Source organism: Chaetodon auriga, chromosome 8 (genome assembly GCF_051107435.1).
Source record: "Chaetodon auriga isolate fChaAug3 chromosome 8, fChaAug3.hap1, whole genome shotgun sequence".
NCBI classification, from domain to species: domain Eukaryota; kingdom Metazoa; phylum Chordata; class Actinopteri; order Chaetodontiformes; family Chaetodontidae; genus Chaetodon; species Chaetodon auriga.
In genome coordinates, this window is record NC_135081.1 from 27,907,573 (window position 1) to 27,928,361 (window position 20,789).

General features: G+C 48.0%; 1 protein-coding gene across 1 annotated transcript in view; it reads right to left on the reverse strand.

Moving 5' to 3' along the window:
• The window catches only part of LOC143325040 (atrial natriuretic peptide receptor 1-like), a 55,579-nt gene that overhangs the window by 25,935 nt on the left and 8,855 nt on the right, over positions 1-20,789 (reverse strand). Inside the window, exons 3-5 of the mRNA XM_076737919.1 lie at positions 5,063-5,250; positions 3,068-3,181; positions 118-253 (exon numbers count right to left, since the gene is read on the reverse strand). Coding sequence (XP_076594034.1) covers positions 118-253; positions 3,068-3,181; positions 5,063-5,250 — 438 coding nt within the window. The remainder of the gene's footprint in view (positions 1-117; positions 254-3,067; positions 3,182-5,062; positions 5,251-20,789) is intronic.

Below are 20,789 nucleotides of genomic sequence, written 5' to 3' on the forward strand. Positions count from 1 at the left end.
CACCCACTCACCCCTCATCCCTTCATCCCTCACCCCTCATCCCTCAGAGGAGGACGTCCCCTCTCACAGAACATAAGGAGACATAAAACCACACAGAAATGATGAAGAAGCACCAACCGTGGAAGGTTCGGTTCCACATCCTCTTGGTAACGACTCTGCCCGGAGGCCGGCCGGCGGACAGCGACATGGTCTCGTTCAGAGCGTGAGTGTAGAGCATCAAGCCGTCGTAAAACCCTCCGGCTATGATGTTCATCTAGAGGAAGGAAAATAAAACAAGAAAATCCTCTTTATTGTCGTTTTTTCGTCCTCTTCCTCTCTGTGCCGGTCACTTCAGCCTGTTCATGTTTCTATTACGAGGTTTATGAAAACTTTTTAAATGACACCAGTATGTTCACGCTCACACCTTCAGGATATTTAGAGTCACCAATGATGAACCTGCACACGGGGGGGGGGGGGGCACTCGCCAGCCGGCCTACCTTGGGGTGAGGGCGGCGGTGTGAAATCACACTGAAATGAGCTGTTTAATCCCGTTTGTTTGAGACGGGTCAATGATCTGATCTGATGTCTGTGTTCTTTCATGAACAGCCGTTAGCTCGTTAGCTGTTACAGCTAAACTGCTAAAGCTGCACAAGTGATTCTTCCAGCTCTTCCAGATGCGTTAGCTTCACTCTCTGAAGCGCCTGAGGACACGCTGGCTCTGATTTAGGGCAGACTTCTGATCATCATGGCGTTAAATAGCATCTGGATTCTGGATGTGAGACACTTGAAAAGGGTCGAAGTGAACCGGACGTGACAGTCGCAGCAGCAGCCTCGCAGCCTCAGCTGTGAGTCTGATGAAATGAAATTGTCTTGTACTGCCAAGAATCAGTCAAACCCACATAACTTTACATTCAATTCTTGCCAAAATATCAGGATTTCCAGAATACAGAAATATGAAATACTGCACTGTGAATGTCATCACACAGTGTTTAGAAGCTGATCTTCCCACAAAGCATCAGCGCTCAGGGAGCTCCAGCCTGCAGGCTGACATCAGATCAGATCATGGAGAAACAAGAGGACGACCAGGAAATGCTTCGGGTGATCATTATACATGCCTGAAAAGGTCAAAGGTCACCTGTAGTTTAGAACAGCACAAAACAGATGGATCATCAGTCATGTGACTGCTGGTCGTGATGTGTTTATGTCCTGATGCTCCTTCTTTCCTCTGATGTATCCTGTGTGTGTGTGTGTGTGTGTGTGTGTGTGTGTGTGTGTGTGTCTGTTAACTACATTAGCGTCCCTCAGCTGTCTGTCTGTCTGTCTGCTGCTGATTAAGGGCCAGACAACCTGCCTTCTTGACTCACACACATATGGTGCCTGATAAGGGACAAACTGGTGTCCTGTGACACGGCCGAGCAGATTACAGCATACAGGATGCAGGATAATCTGCGTTCAGCAGCTGGTAGCTGATTGTAAAGGAACAGTCCAACACATCAGTTTCAGCTCCGTGCATCCAGAACAGACTGATGTGTTAGCTTAGCTTAGCACAAAGACTGGAAACAGGGGGAAACAGCTAGCCCAAATCTATCATCAAACAACTTATTTGTTTGTCTTTCAGATCCATTTACACCTGATGTGATCTGTACCTGGACACGTTATCTGGATTAGGAAAAACTCCTGTTGCTGCAGCTGTAATGCATCATGGTTGGATCATGTGATCGATCTGCTGACCATCTGGAGGTCGAGCCGGCGTACGTGAAGAACAGAAGGTTAAAGGTTAGAGACAGGCCTCTGATCACTGATTATACGTCGATAATAAGACGAGTTATTGAACAGAACTGAGCGGAAAATAAATGCAACACAGCAGGAAATGTGTGTGTGACGGTGTGTGTTCACTCACACACCAGCACAAACTGACAGCATGTTTTCACACAGAGGAAGGAAAAACTGAAGCTACCACATCTGACAAGAGGAGACAGATGATTCACAGAGTTCATGAAGCTTCCTCTGACTGGACACACCACAGAACTCTGGGCTGATTTGTCCCCACCTCAAATTACTCAGACGCACGTTTTGCTCTGGAGGACAGAGATCTGATTTCAATGAGGAGGCATCAAAAGAACCAGGCGTGAACAGGAAGGCGAGATCGTTTGTTAGCCCGATAATGTGTCCGGATACAGATCCCATTGTAACAGCAGGTGTACATGAGGTCTTAAAGGAGTTCAGATTTACCTGTCACCTGCTCAGAGTGAAGAAGTCTGATCCAGAACCCATCAAAGAACAGTTAACACGCTTTTTGTACTGATTGAAAAACAAGACATGAGCTGTTAATTAATGAGCTGTGGAGGACAGAGCCCGGCTGTCCGTGTGCAGTCTCTGTGCTAAGCTAAGCTAACCTGCTGCTTAGCTTAGCTTAGCAGTGTTCATAGATGCACTGCATGTTAACTGGATGACAACCTAAATAAACAGCGTTTGATTGAGAATAATAGATCCCAGCATCACTGTAGCGTGTGTGTGTGTGTGTGTGTGTGTGTGTGTGTGTGTGTGTGTGTGTGTGTGTGTGTGTGTGAGCGGCACACATCTGCTCTCAGAAACATCCCTGATGCTGTTTGTGCAGGTGTGTCGTTTGTCGTCTGGCTGCAGGTTTCTGTGTGTTGTTTCAAGCCTCAACTTCCAAACTGTCAGTAATGAGTGAGACATTTCACACACACACACACACACACACACACACACACACACACACACACACAGTGTGTGTGTGCAGACTGAATCAGCTTCTCTAAACTGAACCGGCTGCATCGACACTGATTAATTACACATTAACAGTCTAATGTGTTTTTTCATTTACAGGGTCGGATTGTTGATATTTTCCAGTCTGAAATCGTGACATTCATCATGTTTAACAACCTAATTTACTCCATTTCTACGAGGTCACATTGTCTTTGTCCAGCTGAAAACAGCCTGTTTTTCTGAGCTCGTCACACTTTTTGGAGATACGTGGTTCTCACAGGACGGCCGAGCTGCATCTTGTAGAATCTGATGCATTGCTGTGGATTAAAGCACCAACAGGATATAACGCAGCTCTCACCAGAGAGTCCTCGATGGTGTAGTTGAACATTTTGCGGGCGTCTGTCTTCAGGTTGCTGACGAACTGTCTGTACTCCAGGTTCTGAGGCTCTCGGTACGTCAGGATCTTCACACTCTGCAAACAGGAAGAGAAAGATTTTAATAACTTTCCTGATGGACACACGCTGACCAGCAACTAAACGTAGAAACTATAAGTCTGAAGAAGACGACGGGTAAATGAAACAGGTCTTTGCTTGTGTTTGTTAACAGTTTCAATGAGCCAGCGTGTTCCTCTGGAATCGGCCAATCAGGTCGTTTCTCTTGAGGGTTGTTATGTCTTCATCAGACTGAGTGAATTCCTTTCCTGAGACAAACATGCTGAATGTTGCTCCACTCGTCCACCTGTTGTCTCTCCAAACACGCAGATGTTGTTTGAGTGCAGCTCCTCTGTTGTCTTTTGTCCTGATGAGCGTCCATCGACATCACAGCCCGGCTCGTCCTTCGCCTTATTTAATCTTTATTTACCAAGATGGGCGCTGCTTCACCCTGCTGAACGCTCACTCACCTCCACCCTTCTACAGCTCAGCAGAACGGCCACCAGCTAACTCTGTTAGCAGCAATGCTACCGCTACTCTAAAGCTGCTGCTAATGCCACACAAATATGAAGTAAAAGGTACAAGAAGTACTCAGGTGAACAGAGAGCCAAAGGCTGCTGCCAGCCTCAGTACACTCAGTGGGTTCCTCCTCCTCCATCAGTCTTCATCAGTGTCTCTGTCCGTGTGATAGAAAATAACTGTCCTGGAGGCTAAAACTCACGTTTTCATTTTAGCAAAGATCCAAAAATTCTTCTTCTCTTCTTAGAAATGTTATCAAAGCTTCAGCTTCATTCAGCAGCTGATGAATCCTAAACACTGTAACTTGTTTATCAGCAGACAGACGGACAGAGGACAGTGGACATGCAGAGCAGAGGCTAGCTCGCAGCCAAAGACACGACTGCTTCAAGCATCTGACAATAGAAATCTTCAGGGTTTTCACCCAAGAAGCGCGACATGATGTCCAGTAAGAGGATTTGTCGTCTGTGTTCTCTGTGAGATGGACATGCTGTCCACGCTCGTGTCCCACAAACTTCAACTCAACAAACTCATGATGACGCGACCTGAATCTGAAGGTGTGTGAGGAGTTTCTCTGCACTTCACAGCCAGAAGACAAAGAAAGAAACACACAAACAGAAGAGCAGCAGACAACACTGTGAGAGAGAGAGAGAGTGTGTGTGTGTGTGTGTGTGTGTGTGTGTGTGAGCAGAGAATAAACCAATTTCAAGAACAGAAGAGATGAAGATGGTGATGAGGGAGCAGACGCTTCACAGTAACCTGGGAATTCAGGTTCTGCGCCTGACGTCAAACACTCGACGGGGCATCAGCTCGTCCTTCAGCCCCACACACAGTCCCTGCTCCGGGGGGGTCTGTTGACCTTTGACCCTTTCTTCACAGGAGACGTTTCATTTACCTGAACGGTCCTGGAGGGAAAGACGCAGGGACCACAGATATAGTTTCTGTGTGAAGTCAACGTGACAGCGAGAAAACTCAGTTTGACTGAATGAGACAGAACAAAGGACGGCCGGATCGTCCCCAAGGTTCCATCAAGTTCAGTCGGTGCTGTCTGAGACATTGTGTGCGATGGATGGACGCTTCCTCGAGAAAACGCTGCAGCTCCACAAACAGTGACAATCCAAAATGAGCAGGAAGCCTCACATCGAATTAAAGGAAGGACGTTTAACGGCGCGTCTGCCAGTTTCAGGCAAACAGAAGCAGCAGACAGCACCACAGAGACACACAGAGCGTCTGTCCCCGTCTCTTGGAAGCACGTCCTTTCAGCACTCAGGCTTTCTGCAGGTTTCTGACTCTCGGTCAGGTCTGAGCCTGTGAGTCCGTCCAGTGTGAGACACTGGACTGAGCCTGGCTGGACCTCAGGTGGCGTGTGTCTTAAAGGACCTGCAGAGAATTCACTTGACGTGTACCTGGAAGGCCTCCTTGGCGACGGCGTCGTCCTCGTCTCCGCGGGCCCACGGCTGTCCGTACTTTGACTTCAGACTGTCCCCGAACACGTCGATGTAGAAGAAGACGTACTGCTCGTGAGGAAGATCTTCCCGCCGAAACTGAACCATCAGCTTCCTGAAGACGTCAGGTGAGCAGCAGACGAACATCACTGCGAGAGAGGAGAGACAGGAAGTGGTTTGAGTCAAGGTTCAGGAAGCTGCTGAGGCACAGGTAACTGAGTCATCTTCATCTTTTCATACAAGCTTCATATTCATCACGTGGATCATCATCAGTCCCTGTTTCATCCACATTTCTTCACTATGATACAGATTAATCACACACTGCAAAATATAGAAATATTAAATGATAATAACGTCACATGACTGCAGACACCCTCATTTTCCTTTGTCCATGTGTTAAAACTGTGTAAATATGGTCGAAATGGTGAAACCCTACGACAGGTCAGCTGCAGTGTATCACAATCAGATCTGTGTTGATGACAGTAATGATCGCGGCGCTCTTCACCATCAACCAGCGCGTGGGCTCAGACAGCGGAGTGACTCAGTGAGATGACAGGAGAAACATCATCAGTCACATGACCACACAGATCCAAAGTCGTGGCTGCTTCAGAGGAGCGACATGAGCCCCTGAGCCGCCATGAGTCGGCTCTTTGCTTCCTCTCAGATGTGACGCGGTGAAACGGAGCGAAGGCAAACCTGCGAACACAAACAGTTCAGCAAAGTTTTCCACTCAGACGTTTCCTCTGCTGAACCCTTTTAAAGCAGGCAGGCGCTCTCACAGCATCATTAGAGACAAAGACGCAGGAAGCAACAAACTCTCCACTCAAACGCCGGCCGAGAGCGGCAGACGGCGGCCATCGAGAAGTCACTTCTACAATCAGACTTAAAAATAAAGATCCAATTAGGAGCAAATGTCCCAGCTGCAGCTTTCATTTCCTGTTCGTTCTTGTGCTGAGCCGAGGCCTCGGCGTGTTTGTGAATAGATGTTGTTGATCTGAAGTGCAGCGAGGAGAGAAAACAATAATCAATAACATGGCGGCGAGCGGACGAGGCCGCCCAGAGTGACTCACACAGCTGGAGGCGAGATGAGCCGCCACCGCCACCGATCACTGGTGTCAGAGCCGACATCAATGGGATTTATCAGAGGCGACGGGGCGTGTGTGTGTGTGTGTGTGTGTGTGTGTGTGTGTGTGTGTGTGTGTGTGTGCGTGCGTGCGTGCGTGCGTGCGTGCGTGCGTGCGTGCGTGCGTGTCTAAAAGGCCTCTCTGAAAGCATCAGCTGTTCAGGTGTGAGCGAAGGAGTCTCAGACAGGATCATTGTCGGTCATATCGGTAAAAAGGCACCGTGAGGCGTTCAGGTTCACTCCCACTGCAGCTTTTCCAGCTTTGACTCGAACACCTTCTCGCTGCTGAGCTGGTGTTTTGTTCGTGTTAACTGACACTTCCCGGTGGCCTCGGTTTAAAGACCTTTCAGTCTCATCAAAATGACATCATATTATCTCTAAACTGTATTTCTGCAGAGCACAAAGACCTTCACATACACACAAAGACTCACAGCCTTCAACGACACAACAGAGATAAACACAGAAACACAGAAAAAAGCCACAAAGACAAGAAAACACTTGAGGAGAAAGACGTGTTGCAAAGGTTTGTCTGAAATGTCTCTGCAGGTTAAAATGTCCTCACAGTCCAGGTGACTTTAATGTCAACCCTCCTTTTTCAGCCCTTTTTCTGTGGCATCAACTAAAAAACACTTTAAAACCACACTTCATCTGAACAATGATTGGCTGCAGCGGATCCTAAAGCCATCAATGATTTTTTTCTTTTTGGTCCAGATGAGCTGAACTGCAGCTGAATGAGCTGAATGTTGTTTTGCAGAGTTAAAGTTCAGCCTCTCTGATGCTGAGAGCTTCTTGGCTTCCTCCCACGTCCCCGCCTCCGTGTCAGAGTCTCAGGAAGTCTCCAGGGGCGTGATGACATTCCTCCGGCCGGCCGTTCCTGTCCCGCCGCCTCCATTGTTTCAGGCTTTAATGACCTCTGAGCAGGAAGTGAACGTGAAACCGCAGAAGCCACAAAGGGCTGAAAGCTTTCTTCCGATTGATACTGAGCTCAAAAAATCTGTCCCAGCCGCCGCCGAGAAGGACTTCAGAGCCTGAAACTGACGCTGAAACACTCCTCTGAGAGCGTGTGTGTGTGTGCGTGTGTGTGTGTGCGTGTGTGTTTTATCTTACCTGTTCTAAAAATACTCATTCTGATTTTCTAAACTCTGCTCTCATTTTTTTACCAATCGTTATCAACGTAATTCATGCAGGGAGGGTCCGCCTCTGTCAGCGCCGCCTCGACTCCCATTTCTACGACACACACTTTTCCATTTTGAGAAGCGTTCCTTAAAAATGGACTCACTTCACCACATTGTGTGTGTGTGTGTGTGTGTGTGTGTGTATACGGCAGCTATCTATCCTGAAACTTTCATATTTCCAGTACTTTTCAGCAGTGTTGATCCCTGTATTTGTGATCAAACGCTTGTCTTTATTGTTGTCTTCTTTTTAATCTTAATATTTCTGTGAAACCATAATTCAAGCCCTCTGTGTGTCTTGAACTTATGGTCAAATTCACAGTAAAGTTGACTTGAAAATAAGATTTGTAGTGAGACCTTTTCGAGTGAAAAAGGGAGGAGATGGAGACGATGACCTGAAACTGGTCTGACATTTGTTGTTATTGTCAGCAGACATTTGCACTGACACAGAGACGTTCGACCAGGTGACACCGGCAGACATCAAGCTGCTGATTTCAGTGTCGCTCAGAAATAAGCAGACAGGCTGACAGTGAATCAGCTGTAACATCATCTGCACGCACGCGTCTGTCTCAGAGTGCAGTTTCTCGTTTCTCGTCTGAAGTGATGAAGATCATCTGATGATGTGACAGGATGAGTCGCCACATCGCTGCTGTGTCAGGTTGACTCGGTACCAAAGGTCAGAGTGCAGGCGTGACCCTGAAACCAGGAAGAGCAAAGAGACTGAAAGTCCTGCAGGAGGAGCCGGCAGATCCCCCGACCTCTGACCCCCGCACGCTTCCTGACTCCCCCGATGTGTCGAGATGAAAGGAGTCCAGCTTCCACTTTACGCTGCACTTTCCACCGACAGCCTGACGGCTCAGAGGATGAAAGGATTTTGTTTTGCTCTTAACGAGCGTCAGAGCTGCACAGGATGGACCCACAGGCCCAGCAGAAGCACAAAAACCACCTGGAACCTGAACATCACACTCCTTCACAAAGCCAAGAAAAAGCTTAGAAACATGGAGAATAAAGCAGTTCTGCTCTCTGACTGCAGCGCCGCCGCTAACCGTCTTCACATCCAGCTTCCCACTGAGAGACCAAACACTTCATCCGTCAGGCAGCCGCCATCCTTCAACGCCTCGTACCTCAGGGTGAAGGAGAAGAAAAGCAAAGGTCGAGCAGGAAAAAGGATGTGAGGAAAAGTAATTATCTCCTTAATCTCCTCTCTGCAGCTCGTTCCTCGTCGCTCTGCCGTCTGCTGAGCTTACGCTTAAAAGGTGTCAAGATGCCACGAAGCTTTGGTTTCCTCGCACATTCAGCACAAATGATGAGAACTTCATCGCTTCCTCAGGAGACCGTAAAGAGTGCGTCATCTGTCTTTACACACACTGAGGGCAAACATCCTGTCGACGCCGCGCAGTTTCACCTGAAGAGGAATCACATTAACGCTCTGAGTTTGTCTGTTAGTCTCATCATCATCATCATCATCGTCGTCGTCATCACCTTTCAGCATTCAGCACTGCATGAAATATGTGTGAGGACACGACCTGCAATACTACCAACACTACATGAAAGAAGGAAAGCAGAAGACCCTCACAGCGACGCGCTCAGAGCACAACGTTTGCATGAAAAAAGATTTGGATTCATTCAAATTTAAAGAATCGATCACATATCAAAGATCCAACAGTGGACGAGTCATTTTCTGTCCGTCATTTGAAACCGACTGCGACCACAGAGGAAACGCTCGCTGCTTCGTTTTGCTCGCCAAAATAAAAGCCATGAGAAGAACCACAGCCTCTAACCTTTGACACACTTCTGTTGGTGTGTCGATCTGGTGTTCGATGACTGTTTAAAGCCTGATGAGAGGCTGTGATCTCTGCCGGCTCGCTGTTCACACTCTGCTGCGTTAATGTCGAGTACATTCAGTTCTCTGCTACCCGCCCAGTCAAATGTCAGATCAGTCTCCAACTGAGAAGTATTGATTCAAAACATCTGTCAGTGGGCTCACACACACACACACACACACACACACACACACACACACACACACACACCGGCTCCATCTCAGGTGAATGAGAAATCCTCATCTCCACCACAGCTGCCAAAGCAAACTACTCCCGATTGGCCCACAGCAGCAGACTGGAGGCTGAACTGGGAGGGTCTGATACCAGCGGATGTAAGTAGATGAGGTAGACGTGTGCTGATGCAGGTTTGCTCTATGGAGCTCAGACTCGGCTGTCTTTGAGCTCTGTTTCTGGTCTCCTCCAGCTCCTGCTAAATGCTCCATGTTCAGCGGCTGCTCTGCCTGCTGCAGGCAGTGATCAGCCAAAACCAACGACGGCAGCCGCAGAGAGCCTCAACAACGAGCTGAGAGAGCTGCACAGAGCTGCACAGAGCTGCAGAGTCATAATTCAATGCTTCTGTGTCTCTTCTGCCAACACATCCAGCAGGCTGAGCAGACAGACTGATGATTCACAGTATCCGTCCTCTCCCTTTTGGCCTGGAGCAGGACTTGAAGTGCTCTGTCTCAGGTCTTCAGCGTGACGTCTACCTCTCACAGTATCACACACTGAACGCATCACGCAGACAGAGAAGAAGCCAAAGTACAGACACGTGATGATGCGAGGAGCCAAAGGGAAGAAGTGAGCAGTACTTTCCATAAAAATACACATGGACACGTATCGTAAAGTGTGACGGTTTATTAGCAGCCAGGTATCCAAACGTGTGATCAAGCAGGCTGCGGCAGAGCGAGGCCACCTCCACGCAGGGACGATGGAGGAGGTTATGGCTGCAGGCAGCAGAGACACAACACCGCTCAAAGAAGTACAATCTGACAAACAATCTGTGTTTTTGACTTCAAACAGCAGGAACAGGTGCAGGAACAACCTCGCTGGGATGAGAAACCTCCTGCACCTTCGCTGTGAAACCATCTGTCCACGTGGACTCAAACCGCCGCGTTCAGGTGCAATAACTTTCTGTGAGAAGCCCGACCTCAGCTCAGCGGGGGGGCTCACGCATGAAAGGTTCGGAGTCAGAGCGGACGCAGTCAATAATGGGCTGTTTACAAAACAGGAAGTGGTGATGATGCTTCCCTACTGACACAGCTGGATGAGAGCCATCGGCGGCCCGGCCAGAGCGCAGAGTCACACACAGGTCAGACATGAACAGACTCTGGAAGGCGCTTCAGGTCCGTCAAACTCACAACTCGACGAAACTTCATTCAACTAACAGCCGTTGAAAGTCAAGTTGAGGCCAATGATCACAAAAAAGGACCAAAAGCAGAATGTTTAAACCCTCTGAAGGTGCAGAGTTAACTTCCTCTCTGCAGCAGTTTGTCTCAACGTTCTTCAGAAACAACGTCTTCATCACGAGCGTCTGCTTTCTGCCTCCGTACACGCCTGACGCAGCTGATTGGCTCTGATTGCTGCTGTCAGTGAAACGCTCGACCTTAATGTCTGAGCGCCGTCCCGCCCTGGATCCGGCTTCATGAGCTCGTCAGGTTCACTCTGACGCTCGTTAATTAGATCCTCCTGTGAGAGAAATAAGAAGGCTGTCGGCTTCTTCATTAAGTCCTGAGACTTTCAATTACATTTCCTTTTTTTTCCTCGCTGGCTCTTCTTCTTCCTCTTCCCTCACTCGGCGTAATCAAAGCAGAGAGAAGCCGACAGTGAAGAGACGGCCCACTGAGCTGGAACCCGCCGCCGCCTCCGCCACCTCGCCATCGTTATCAGACCGCAAGGCATCGCTGATGCAGAGAGGAACAGGGTGTCTCTGTTACCACACACGTGCACGAGCACACGCACACACCAATACAGGCATGCACGAGCACACAAGCACGCACACACACACCAACACACACATGCACACACACACCCCCATGTCTCCATCACTTCTGGGGACTTTACATAGACTTGCATTCATTTCCTGGAGACTTACCTGAGCCATAACCATGACCACTACTGCCCTAACCCTGACCTTTCACCTTTAACCGTAACCTTAACTCTTCAGCCTAGAACTCCATGATTCATGTTACAGGGCCCAGCATTGGATCGAATGCTGAAGCTGGTAAAGATGGAGGTCACTCTAATTCATGTGCTTTATCTGGTGGGCAGCTCGTGAAGTTTTACATCATAATTCATTTGTTGACTAGATTTTGGCCGATTGATCTGAATCCTCACAGTAAACAACGTTATAAAAATAAATGTAGGGCACAAGCACAGGTGTGTCTGATGAGATGATGTCATGTCACGATAATTAAACACCAAAAATGTGTCGATTACTGCTCTTCAAATGTCCTCTGACATGCTGAGCACATCTCTCTGGTCGAGATGATAGAAGGAATCCACAGCTGAAGTTCAGCTCATCACTGAACTGTGTTTTTAAAGTTTTTAAAGGAGGCTCCGCCATCATGATCTTCTGGTTCAGCATCAGTTGGCAGGAGGGTCAGAAAGTTCATTTTGTGCTCGCCGGCTGACTTTTGATTTTTGGCTGATTTTTATCTGCAAAGCGGCTCGACTGGATGCATGTGAGTGTGAATCTCAGTGATCTCGACAGATGATATTTTATATGCATCTTTCATAATACAAGCTCACAGGCTCTGTTAGCATGACACTGAACTTCACAACTAGCCTGCTGGTGGAGCATTTAGCGGCTCTGTATCTCCCTCAGAAACCAAAACCAGCTGAAAGGGAGTGAATATCAGACTTAGACTCATCAGACACAAACATGCCTCCAGATGACTGATCATGTTGTGTTAAACCACAGAAATAGGTGGCGCCCTGATAGCTCACCTGGTGGAGCGTGTGGCCCTCCTACAGAGGCCTCAGCAGGGGCCCGGGCTTGATCCAACCAGGGGCCCTTCGCTGCGTGTCGTCCTCTCATTCCTGTCTCTCTACAGCTGTTCTGTCCAATTACGGCTAAAACCCCAAAACACATACACAGAAGAAGAAATCTGCCTAATAAAGACATGTTTTGCAAGCAGAGCTGTCGAGTTTGGGTTCATCAGAAGTGGCCACTGGAGACTGGACGTGGCAGACGGTGCAGGTGTCATTATGGGATTTCTTAGCATTCCTTTCCTTTATTTGGTCATAATGAAACATGAATGCAGCAGCTTGAACCGTGCAATCATGCTGAATTAACGACCGCTTAAGAGCTGTGGAATCACCTGCCGCCAAGGCTCACTCAAACACACCAACGGTCAGAGGGCCGAGAGCTCGACTCCCCTTTTAATGGTGCTTCGTGCTTTTAGTTTGTTGAAAGTCCTTTTTACAAACAGATGTTATTTTGTATGAAGGGATTGGAAAAAAGAAAAAACGCTGTTTGACCAGACTGACAACTGAAAGGGCAGAAGAGAGACAAAGATCCTCAGAGCAGCAGTTTAACAAGATGAGAAGAAGGCATCGGTGGGAGAGAGTGTGTGCAGACTTAAAGAGGAACAGGTTTCTGTCCAACATGCTGCAATTAACAGCCACAACTTCAGGACAGAAAGAGGTTAGTCTCAGGTCAGCGCTGTGGTACCTGGATGGGTCTGACCTGGCTCGATACGTACGTCACACGGTGAGTGTACGGTCCACGTGGCTTCTCGCCCCGGTCAGACGTTTCCCGCCGGGGGACGTAATTGGCTGAGGCTGAAGACGTGGGGGACAGATCGTAAAGTGGAACAGCGAGCTCTGACACAACAGAGCGCTGTCATCTGCTTTAGGCTCCCTTCAGAGTCGCAGAGGGCCCTCCTGCCGAGCGAGGTCACGGCCCCCCAGAACAACAGCCCTGCAGCCCCCCAGCTCCATCTCTGGCCTCATTTCTACCTCAGCTCATGAGATATGAGCCCAGCCCAGTCACAGAGAGACCAAACAGGACGGAGGAGGCCAATTCTCAAGCTTGTATTAATAAAATACTACACTGGACATATTATCAGGTACCGATAAGATGAATACATTTATTTATTTTTGTCTTGTGCCGAAGAGGATGCTGGGAGGTTAACGAAGAAGTTTCTTACTCATCTGATTGGGCTTCATTCCAAAGTACCTCTGTTTGTTGTTACAGAAGAAAACTACATATTAAACCTCACCGTGTCATATGTCACCAGGCTCACGTCCTGTCAGAAGGTGCTGGACGTGTTTCCTGTCAAACGACCATCGGTGCAGCTTCCTGAAGTCTCGCTGTCACAGTGAGGTTGCCAGGTTTGACACCACTGTGTTCGTACTGAGAAAAAAGAAACCAAACCTGTGCTCATCGACTGTGTGTATACGCTGCACAGAAGCACTGTGGACCGACTGCTCTTCATCAAGAAGCTGCAGCACATAGTTTCCTCCTGAACCACAAACAGCTGTTTTTACATTTCTGTTCATGTACAGATTCAACGTGTTAATCACTAATCTTTACAAGTCTTTGTCAGTGTTTCTGAACTGGGCAGTCAGACCAGCTGTTTCCCCCTGCTGCCAGTCTCTGCACTATGCTAAGCTAAGCTAACCATGCCAGTCTGAACGCACTGAACTGCTGAGCGAATGTTTGAGGTCCAGTTCGATGTCGCTGCTCTCAACGCATCCCTCTCGTCTCTGCCGTCTTCTCCGGCTCCTCGGCTCTGAGATTCCAGCATATTAATCTTTAACTACTGCCAGATGGACAGGAAAAGCAGCGAGGAAGAGGAAAAGAGGGCTGAAGCACGGCCTTGAGGGCAGATTTGTTCAGGATGATTGACTGCCCGCTTCGCCGCCACGACGACAGGAGATGAGGCGGTGACATCACCCGCTCCTGTGCGGGGAGGTGGGTATCCGCCGGGCAGGGGGGCGTGATATCAGCAGATGTTTGAGGCCTGATCACGTTCCCCAAACTCCATGTAAACCAAAGGCTTTGGAAAGGACACCTTCAGGGCCGGAGCCAGGATTTTAGAAAAGCTGAGGCCACAAGTCAAAGAGCGGCCGACACCCCCACAACACACTGTTCAAGGGTTTGACTGTTTCATATTTTATTTATTCAGACAACTTTCTGTTAGTTTGATTTCAGACATGAAGGTCTAAAAGTCCTTCACAGGACTGGATGTCAACCCTGACCTAAATGTGTCGCTGTGATGTTTGATTCTTCAAACCTGATTAACCTGATTAAACTTGTCAGCTTTACTTAACGCTGATCAGCCCGTTAAAAACAGGGATTCTGCTCAGGTGGTCATGAGCTCACCCTAAGCACATTTTAATGGAAGGCAGCTGTAGGCCTGAACTGTGACACCTGAGCTGCTGACGGTGTCAGAGCCACGGACAGGTGAGGTGACGACCACTTCACGGCTCCACAAAGACGGTGACACTCGGCGCCGTTGATGCCTCATTATGAACAGAATACCTGCTGACGTGAAGGCAGCATCATCATCAGTCACAAATCATGAAGGCGTTCCTCCTGTCAGTCCGTCTGCGTCTGATCCTTTGAGATGTGTTTCCCCTCAGGACACAATCCTTGTTTAAAAAACTAATCATTTTCCACTTTTCATCAGCAGCAGCTTCAAATCATCGTCCTCTCAGTGCAGGTTATGCTGTTATTTACAGACTTGCTCGTTGGCAGGACGCTGCTGTCGCTCAGCTCCAGCTGGACTTCTCTTCTTGATGTCCGTTCATGGTTCAGTGTCTGAGATCTTACAGTGAAACGTTTGAAATGAAAGCCATCGCTTCATCTTGATCATCACTCTATCGTCTCTTCGACAGCTCTTTTCCTCCGAGGCTGAACGGACACAAACACACAGCCTGATGCTTTGACGAGTTTGTAATTACACCTGATGATCATCCAGAGGCGTCGCTCCTCTCTTTGTTCCCGCTGTGATTTAACGCCTCCATCAGCCAAAGCGTCTTATCTGTGATTACTGAGCAGCCTCATTCTTCACGTGCTGCCACCATCAGCACAGGTTACAGCCTGAGGACAGCGGACACATGACAACGACCACTGTGGGAGCTTCAGTACAAGCTGACGGACCAGAAGGATTAGAGTCCAACACCTGTGAGACTTATGGTGCCGCTGGGCGTCTACCTGCTGCCGACATTAAAAAAATGCTCAGTTTAACTTCTAGACATTGTTGTAATTCCTAAATATGAATTCATTGTGCTCCTTACCTGCTGTCGATTGGATGGCTTTCCAAACATTTACTCAAGTACTATACTGAAGCACAATTTTCAGGTACTTTCTACTTCCTCTTGTACTTTTTACTCCACGACATTTAAAGCTTTACTCGTTACTTTGCAGACTCAGATTACCAATTCAGACTGGAATAAACAAAGAAATGATGATGTGCTTTTTCAGATTAAGATGCTGTGCAGTAACATCAGCTCCACCTTCACGAGCTGCAGCTTGAAAAACAAAACACCGCCATGAAAAACACCACAAACAAAAACTCATTTCACAAGGTAACACGTGTGTTACAGGTAACATCAGCACGAACAGCGTTAGCAGCTAACACTGACTCCAAAATACACTGAAGTCTGAAGGACTGTACTGATACACAGATACAGAAAAGGCTGAAGGCAGCATCGCTGCGACTGGTTCCACAGGTTTGATTAAGTTAAGGCAGGTCACGCCTGGACAGGTCTGCAGCCTCTCACAGGGCTGACACTGACCAGCAGGTACTCGAGGTGGTCACAGTTTGATAAACACGTCTGCGTCCAGATGAAAACCAGAGAGCCCAGTGTCTGCACTATCAACAGCTGGTTACAGGATAACAAACATCTGGAAAGTGAATCTGTATTAGCTAACATCAGCCACAGGGACACATGGCGGCTGAAATGAGTCATGGTTGGCATCAAGTCGCCTCATGAAAAAAGCACCTAGTGTGAAGAGGAGGCTTGAAAGGGCTGAGGAACGGCTCTGAGACTGAAACGTTCTGCTGTGCTTTGTTTACAAATGAAACAGGATGTGGAAGTTTAACAGGACAAACGGCTTTGAGATGTCCGCCTCTGCGCTCAGCCATCAGCTGGACCAAAGCTCAGTGTGTGTTTGAGCTTCTGGCAAAGTGGCAATCAGCCAATCAGCGACAGCCAAACACACACGACTCCAGCCCTGCTAATGTGCTGCTGCTGCTGCTGCTGCTGCTGCTGCTGCTGGTTAGATAAGCCCGGACCAGCTGTGAGTTCAAGTTTCTACATGTTTCTTTATGAGCTACAAGAACCACACGTGCCACCGACGTCTATGACACACACGTAACTCAATAATTCATGTCATGAAGACTCATGCAGGGGTTATCATTTATTCATGCGCTGGGTGTCGGCCCTCAGGTCCTGGTCCCCTCAGGTCCTGGTCCCCTCAGGTCCTGGTCCGCGGCTCTCCCAGGATATATTCTCCTATGCTTCTAATCTGCTTTGACAAATATCTTTCAAGAAAAAGTAACTGGTGCCTGAATTATGTTCACCAGCAATCTTTTTCCCCTTAGAGGGAATCAAAGATAATTGGACATATGAAACTCAGCACACTGGACCAGAGTGGGCGTCCCGCGTCCCAGCGCTTATTAGCTTTAGATTACTAGAAGACAGTCTGTTAAATACTGAAAAAATCAATTCCTAGAACCACAGAAACATCCATCACACTGAAGTTAATACTGCAGGAAAACAAGTGACATATTTCACGAGTGACAGTGAATATTTTCCACTTTGGTGCACACTGCAGCTGAGGGGGGGTCAAACCCTCCGTCACTATCAGAGGTTAAGAAGTTTAGTGTGTTAGGATTCAGGTCACGTTACAGAACATGATGCTCTCCTTCATATCGAGGACATTCGCTGTCTCCTTTCCACCTGTTCAGCTGAGATCTTCCTAAAAATGTCTGGAGGAGGAATCAGAGGACCTTTGTGTCCACTCTCATGGCTCAGCAGTCGAGTAACTTTCAGTCTTCTTGTTTGTGAGGTTTTGGTTTCACTCTGTGTAAACACTCCCTCATGTTTCCTCATTACTTTCATCTCATTAGGAGACAAGAGCTCCTCCTCGGACTCAAACTGGCAGAGTAAAGCTGCAGCGTCACGGTACATGAAGTTATCAAAGCTAGCAGTATGAGCAAGCTTGCTAACTGAAAACAAAGCTGTTTTCAATTGACTGGCTGTAATCCACACACAGAGGAGCTCTGTATGGAACAGCATTAGCTAAAACAGCAGCTTCTGACCTTCTGGCTAAAATAAATTTAGACTCTGAATCCTCTGGCCGGTCAATGATTAACGATTACTTGGGACATAAAGACGCTTTCCTCTGAGCTGCAGCTTGCGATCAATAGGTCATTTGAATCGGCTCCCTTCCACGTTGAATGAGGTCTGGTTGGTGATCAAGAATAAAAACACATCCTGAAACCTTTCTGTTAACACAAACTGATGCCAGGAAATACACCGAAACACATTAATCTGCATTACTGGAGCTGCATCAGATGTTCCTGACTGGCTGAAACTGTCTGGACCTGAACCAGCACGGTCTTCTCGGATAGAGAGCAGAGCGCCAGCACCGGGACAGTGATGGATAGATTTCTGCTGCGCTGAGACCAGCACATTATACAGCGTTTTAGCAGCAGCAGATAAACCCGGAGAGGCTGCCAAGCTGCTGGGTCTGAGTCCAGAGCTCGTTTCCGCGCGATTGGAAAGCAGAAGGCGGACGAACGTAACGAGATGAAAACAGATATACTTCCTGAAAACATCGAAGCCCCGAAACTCACGGCTCCTTCAGTGACCGTCTTCACCTGCTGCACAGAGGCTCTGTGCTACTTTGACTTATGTGGAACGTATGGTTTGTGTGACTAACACAAAAAGAAAAAATGAGAAAAACTCACTTTTCAGCTGGTTTGATCAATTGTTAAAATGTCTTTAGATTTGTGCTCAGGCCACCAAGAAAAATCAAGCTTTCAGTCACGGGCACTGAAGAGGGGCAGGGGTCCCACTGAGGCTGCACACGGCCCACAGGTTACACTGCGTGTCGCAGTCCTGTCCGTGTCTGTGGACGTGCACTGAAACCATTTCCTGGTAATTAGAGCTGGCTAATGAAGGCATTTAAGTCTGGAACCCAAACATGAACTTCCTTAAACCCACAGAACAGCAAGACGGCTTAAAACACAACACTTCCAAAGAAAATCTGTTGGTAGAGGTCACGGTGCAGAGCTCGTTCTGTAAGGTTCATCACATTTCAGCTCTTTCTTCTTTCATTTGGAGCTGTGTTAGCAGCGCAGCAGTACAGACACTGTCTGTGTGTGTGTGTGTGTGTGTGTGTGTGTGTGTGTGTGTTAGCTCACTGTGTTAGCAGCGCAGCAGTACAGACACTGTCTGTGTGTGTGTGTGTGTGTGTGTGTGTGTGTGTGTGTGTTAGCTCACTGTGTTAGCAGCGCAGCAGTACAGACACTGTCTGTGTGTGTGTGTGTGTGTGTGTGTGTGTGTGTGTGTGTGTGTGTGTGTGTTAGCTCACTGTGTTAGCAGCGCAGCAGTACAGACACTGTCTGTGTGTGTGTGTGTGTGTGTGTGTGTGTGTGTGTGTGTGTTAGCTCACTGTGTTAGCAGCGCAGCAGTACAGACACTGTCTGTGTGTGTTAGTGTGTGTGTGTGTGTGTGTGTGTGTGTGTGTGTGTGTGTGTGTTAGCTCACTGTGTTAGCAGCGTAGCGGTGCAGATGTCTTTGTGTATTAATGTCTACCCCTGGAGACATTTCTACCATTGCACGGTCTACACTGTCCTACCTCGGTCAGAATAACTCATAAAACCTTTAGAGACATCGCTCTGAGCTCCAGTAACTTAAGGTGGGGATTTGTTTAGTTATTTTTGATCATTCAGAGACTTCATCACCACTAGAGGCATAAGACCTTCAGAACAAGCTGAGACACACAGCTTTGACATCAACAATATGACCAGCGATCAAAGTTGTTATGGCTGATATGTTAGCAAAGCTCTCGTCACAGATCCTCTTCAAGTCGCTGCTTGCTGGTAACACTGACGATGCTGAGATGAGAGCTTTCATTACATTCAGTCGCACCAAATGAGAATCAGCAGTTACGTGTTGCTGCAAACGCTTCGGCGCTCTCACGGTCTCCGGTGAGCTGTTACACAGTCATTGAGCTATCCATCCTTAATTAGCATCCGTTCGCTGTGAAACGCTAACCAAAGAGCAGCTTGGCTTCAGTTAATGAGGGCAGAGCTGATTAGTTTAAGACGCAGAGCGGAGGAGAAGCAGTCCTGTGAACAATGAACTTCTCTCGGTCTCTGGAGGAACACCAGCACACTGGAACCTCTAATTACTTTCTCCTGTCGACGTTCAGAGTGCTTTGTCTGTTTTCTCTACACGAGGCTGTCTGTCCGTCCACGAGAGCAATCAAGCTCTGAAAAGTCACGACGTCTCTCTCGCCCTCTTGTCCTAATTGGTCGGGCTGTTGTTGACCTTAAAAGACAGCGGGCGCCGAGAGGCCAGAGTCCTCAATCACCCAGAGGGCTGTTCAATCACAGAAAGCCTCTCAGAGCAGCAGCTCTGATTCCTCCACTCAAAGGCACAGTCGGAAAGTTTGAATTATTGTCTGTGTGTTTATTGTCTGCACCGGCCGCTCAGTGTCTCCAGAAACATGGCACAGGTTGCCAGATTCTGCCTGTGGGCTCAGGTTTTGCTTCTCTGTACAGCCATGATGGTGCCAGACCTGGCAGCCTCACTGCGATAACAAGACTTCAAGAAGCTGCAGACAATCACGACAACCAGCTGGTGTTGATCAAGAAAACGTTCCAGCACACAAAATGTTCCAGTTCTCTCTGAAACAATGAACTGCTTTTACATTTCTGGTACACAGACTTAACAAACCAGATACAGCAAGATCATGTGAGGTGTTGATAGGTGTAGTGTTGAGCGTTGGTCAGGGCCAGGCTAGCTGGTTCCCTCTGCTCCAAGTCTTTATGCTAAGCTAGGCTAACCACATCCTGACTACAGCTTTACTTAACACACAGATGATGAATACAAAAAGCGATAAAAGAAAATAATGGTAGACTAACACATTCTTCCAAGTGGTCCCTGAATGCAACATGTGTAGCCGCTTAAATCATGTCAATGCATCACGCTGCCTGTCAACAAATCAAAAGTATTGGCAGTAGTGCTGCGTGTTCAAAGATTAATTGGTTAAGTATGGTCATAGTTCTCCCCAGAACCTGTCCATCACAGCTTTAAAGGACATCTCTGTTGTTGCAGCAGGCAGAGGAGGGTCTATGAAAACATGAATGAACATGGACTGAATCCAAACCTGCTGACTCACTGTGGATGCCGCTGGACAAGAGGACACAAAGGTCCCACACAGCGTTCACTTCACCTTATTTCATCCAGGAGATGTGGGCGCGACTAAAACTGCTTTTTCTACATAAAACGACAGCGTTTAGGCTTAACTGCCGTGCAACTGCTGAGGAAACGGACTCAGAGGCAGTGAAAACACACTCGGGATAAGCATGACGCTGAAGCAC